This window comes from Alosa pseudoharengus, unplaced genomic scaffold (assembly GCF_046254945.1).
Source record: "Alosa pseudoharengus isolate Yale_2024_CS ecotype anadromous, Long Island Sound unplaced genomic scaffold, YU_APseudo_1.1 YU_APseudo_1.1_scf_5, whole genome shotgun sequence".
NCBI lineage: Eukaryota > Metazoa > Chordata > Actinopteri > Clupeiformes > Clupeidae > Alosa > Alosa pseudoharengus.
The window spans coordinates 38,504,636-38,509,635 of NW_027468837.1; the positions used below are offsets into that span (position 1 = coordinate 38,504,636).

At 49.0% G+C, this 5,000-nt stretch overlaps 1 protein-coding gene across 13 annotated transcripts in view; it reads left to right on the plus strand.

The window, feature by feature from the left end:
* cadpsa (Ca2+-dependent activator protein for secretion a) overlaps positions 1-5,000 on the plus strand; it is a 140,994-nt gene that overhangs the window by 75,248 nt on the left and 60,746 nt on the right. For all 13 annotated transcript variants that reach the window (XM_076267423.1, XM_076267413.1, XM_076267418.1 and 10 more), the window contains exon 9: positions 4,018-4,084. In XM_076267423.1, coding sequence (XP_076123538.1) covers positions 4,018-4,084 — 67 coding nt within the window. The remainder of the gene's footprint in view (positions 1-4,017; positions 4,085-5,000) is intronic.

The following is a 5,000-nucleotide window of genomic DNA, read 5'->3' on the forward strand; positions in this document are numbered from 1 at the left end:
GAGACAGCGTTGAAATAGTCTTCTACTGCCATCTGGTGGATGAAGGATGGTCATGCATCCACACTGGTGTATCTCACCCAAGAGAGATGCATAGTCTGGGATGCAGGGTCACAGTCGCAGGCTAGTAGTATTTTAGATCACATGTGACACAAGAACAAATAAGCGCACTGAGCTAACAAAGATGCTGTATTGCCAGATCAATATTTCAATGTAACATATTCCCTATTGTAACGTATATGTGAATATGAATATGTATATTATTATCATACACACTTCATGCCACAAACACCGTACATGCTCAGAACACATGTGGGACAGACGCTCTGGTGTCTCACCAGCTGATGGCCTGGATGTAGACAAACGCCTGAACAAAGACACTGGAGAGTGTGTGTATACAATCCAACTAAGTTCAATACAATATGCTTTATTGGCATGACCATTTGAAAAGAGAGAGGGCCAGATGTACTAACGCTTTTGCGCCCACTTCAGGCGTATTTGTTTCGCAACGTGCGTGTAAAATCATTGCGAGGTATGTACAAACAGGCCACAATGATGTAAAAGCGCAAACTGCCTGTCGCGGGAGCTGAAAATGGCTAATTGCGTTTTTCGTGTCATGCATATGCATTCATGGGAGGATCCAGGGGAAAGTGGGAGTTTAGCGTAAAGAGATGGGAGGGGAAGAGTAAAAAGCGCCTAATTATGTATTCCGCGGTATGTACAAAGACTGCTCCTGAAAGCGCACGTCTATTCTGCGCCTAAATACTTCCGCCTTGTAAAAGCAGGTGTTGAACTGCAATCCAAATTGCAGTTTAATGCCTAAATAAGAGAACCTTTCTAAGACAACAGAATCACAATTTAGAGCACCAGTTTTGTAAGTATTTGTAATATCAAAAGCAACCTTAACTTTCGTTGGCCTTTTGAATGTCTTACTTTCACTTTCACGTCATTCACTTAAACTTTCCTACTTGCTAGATTTGACCAATTTTCCATAGCCTACGTGCACAAGTAATTTGAGTAAAACTACTGATCTTCATTACCTCCCTGCTTGTTGACATCTTATCATGTATGGTATTATTTCATGATCGCTAAACGTTTGATTCTTTTTAATGTTGTCACTTAACTTCATTCAACTGCGCTTGTATGTAGGCTCTGCCGTTCAGTTGTGGACGATCGTAAATTGCGTTTATGGGCGGAGAAAGGCAGATAAAGGCGCAGTTTACACTAGTTTGATAAATACGACGGAAACTTGGGTCTGACAGCGTTCGCAATCTGCGGTTTGTCCATGACGCTGATAACGCTACGTTTGCAAATGTACGTACATCTGGCCCAGAGTGTCACCAAAGCGCACACAGTGCAGGAATGTAGAAAGCAGAACATAAAATAATTGTTAATGATAGTTCACTTGGGCCTCATTGATTGACGTTGCTGTCATTTGTTTGCTTGCGGTCATTATTGTAATAACGCTCTGAAATCCCAAGAGCCCTCAGTATCAGTGACTGGGCTCCTAGATACACTCTCTCACACACACACACACTCTCATCACACAGACACACACACACTCTCGTCACACACACACACACTCTCTCATCACACTCAGGCTGACTGAAAGAACATTTCTGAAGCCACAGCGGCTAAGCTCACAGTGGTCAGTGAATGAAAGGGGCAGTTTTGCCGCAGTGCATGATCAGGGCTAATTGACATGGACCGTTAATTGGACGTGTCAGCCATGCAAGCTCCTGCCTGTCAAGACGAGAGGGACCCTCCCCCTCCTCTCTGGCCGCTCATCAGGGCCCAGGCCGAGCGCGCGGTAATGAGGGACACGATGGCCACTGACGACAAGGAGACGACAGCCAAGCGCTCGCGAGACGGAGGCCCGCACTAATGCAATCTTCCCCCCCGTCATCTGGACTGGGCTGGCCAGCAGTGGCGTGGGGTGGGAGAGAGGGAGAGAGAGAGAGAGAGAGAGGGAGAGAAGGAGAGAGAGAGAGAGAGAGAGAGAGAGGGAGAGAGAGAGAGAGAGAGGGAGAGAGAGGGAGAGAGAGAGAGAGAGAGAGAGAGAGAGAGAGAGGGAGGGAGAGAGAAGGAGAGAGAGAGAGAAGGAGAGTGTGTCAGTAAGCGCCGGGGCTTGCCCAGGGTCTTATTTAAATGGGCGGCTTTGTCTGTCTGCCTTCATCACACAGGCCCATATGCTTCCTGTAGTGCCCTCCTCCTCCTCCTCCTCCTCCTCCCCCTCTCCTCCTCCTCCTCCCCCTCTCCTCCTCCTCTCCTCCTCTCCTCCTCCTCCTCCCCCTCTCCTCCTCCTCTCCTCCTCCTCCTCTGCTGCTCCTCCCCCTCTCCTCCTCCTCTCCTCCTCTCCTCCCCCTCCTCCCCCTCTCCTCCTCCTCTCCTCCTCCTCCTCTGCTGCTCCTCCTCTTGCTCTCGCTGCCAAGAGGGGGTTCTGAGCCTGGTGCCCCCTGTGCCAGGCTGCCTGGCTTTCCTGCGTGCCCTCTCCTGCGTGCCCTCTCCTGCGTGCCCACTCCTGCGTCTCCTGCGTCTCCTGCGTGCCCACTCCTGCGTCTCCTGCGTGTCCTGCGTGCCCTCTCCTGCGTGCCCACTCCTGCGTCTCCTGCGTGTCCTGCGTGCCCTCTCCTGCGTGCCCACTCCTGCGTCTCCTGCGTGCCCACTCCTGCGTGCCCACTCCTGCGTGCCCACTCCTGCGTGCCCACTGCCGATGTCAGTGCTGCCATCTTTGTTTCCTAGCAACCTTGGGCCTGCCCTAGCCCCGGGTGTCTCTTTATTCAGAGCGACAGGATGGGGAGCCCTGCAACGGTACCCAGGGCAGGCCCAACCCAAGCACACACACACACACACACACACACAGAGAGAGAGACACACACACACACACATACATGCACACGCTGGACCCAGGCAAAGGCCTTAATACCCTTGATGTTCTTTTTTGAGATACCTTCTGCTGGCCTTGGAGCCACCAGCGCCCCACAAAGCAGCCTTGTGGATGCCCGTACATAGTGCATGAGTGTGATGAGTATGTAGTGGATGAGTCGGATGAGTATGTAGTGGATGAGTGTGATGAGTATGTAGTGGATGAGTCGGATGAGTATGTAGTGGATGAGTGGGATGAGTATGTAGTGGATGAGTGTGTGAAGAGTATGTAGTGGATGAGTGTGTGATGAGTATGTAGTGGATGTGTGGGATGAGTATGTAGTGGATGAGTGTGTGATGAGTATGTAGTGGATGTGTGGGATGAGTATGTAGTGGATGAGTGTGTGATGAGTATGTAGTGGATAAGTGTGTGATGAGTATGTAGTGGATGAGTGGGATGAGTATGTAGTGGATGAGTGGGATGAGTATGTAGTGGATGAGTGTGTGATGAGTATGTAGTGGATGAGTGGGATGAGTATGTAGTGGATGAGTGGGATGAGTCTGAGGGTGGGTGGGCTTAGTGAGTATGCATCCTTATCACTGATGGAGCTGGTGTACTGCACAGTAACAAGTGCAGATGCAGGTCATATGGTACTGACCCGTCTTGCTGGGTTTCATTAGTCTGCCCTTCATACTGCCCCCTGCTGGTCAACTCAGATTGTGGCATAGAGTGTAGATTTGCACATGTTTCTGGATGTGTCAATCATTTTGTCTTTACAAGAAGAAGCATTTTTTGTCAGAATTTGACAAAAAAATAAATATCCATGTGTGGTGAATACCCTCTCACCATGTAGGTTGAAGAGCTAAGTGTTTTAGCCACCAGGGGGCAGTGAAAGCTCATCAGACAGACCTGCAGTGTGGAAGCATGCTCAGCACCGCTTGTCTTTTGTTCATCAGTAATAACATATGACACAGCCAATAATGGCGAGCCACAGAAAGAGTCCTGAAAATATCATATCAGTCCTAGAGGTTCCCAACAAAAGTTTTAACTTTTCACAAATTTGGACAATTTGATTAGTTCAGTAGATCACTTCAGCAGTTTACTAGTGTATGTACATATTAATTTGATATGCTTCGCTTGATGTCTTGATACAGGTATTTGTGGACCATTGGGAAGAATGTGTGGAAGAGGTGGAAGAAGAGGTTCTTTGTCCTGGTGCAGGTAAGACCTCTCCGGTCAGTCACCGTCTCCGTTCCACAGGGTTCAGCACATTGACTCTACACAAAATGACTGAGTTGTATGCTGTGGCACCTCTCATGCCTGCAAACCGGTACCGCTGTATTTTATTTACAGTGTCAAAACACGTGCGGCGTTCTGTCTTGCGTCCTGACACACGTGGGACTCGGACGGAGCCGTTAATACTGCATGTCACTGAGCTTTGTTGGAGCCATTTTATTTCTGTCTCTGTACCGTCCCCCTGTTCTGAGCGTGGTACGCTGTCTGCCTCTGCTGCTCTGTGGCGGGGCAGAACATGTCCGCGAGCCACGACTTGACAGGGAGATTGACAAAGGGAAGCAGAGGCCCCAGCACTCCCAGCTAAAGCATCCTGCTGAATGCTCCTCACACGTAGCTCCCAGCCACATGTACAGCAAGTGACAAACACTAGTCAATAGACTGCTGCCTCTTTCTTTCTCTCTCTCGCTCTCTCTCTCTCTCTCTCTCTGTCTCTCTGTCTCTGTCTCTGTGTGTGTGTGTGTGTGTGTGTGTAGTGTGTGTGTGTGTGCGTGTGTGTGTGTGTGTTTGTGTGTGTGTGTGTGCTTGTGTGTGTTTGTGTGCTTGTCTGTTTGAGTTTGTGTCTCCACTGGTGTTTTTTTTTGTTGTTTTTTCGGTGCGCAAATGCTTAGAAAAATGCGATATGCTGCTTGGTGTTTGTGCCGTGTCAAGAGAGAGAGAGGGAGAGAGAGAAAGAGAGAGAGAGAGAGAGAGGGTCTGTTTATGCCCATGAATTATTTGTTCTTTTCACAGCTTTTCTTTTTCTTTTCTTTTTCTCCTCCCTCTTCTGTTTTGTGTCCTGCTTAGTCCCGTGTAAGTACTTTTTTCTCTCTCTCACACACTCGGTTTGGTGTCAGTTCTCGTC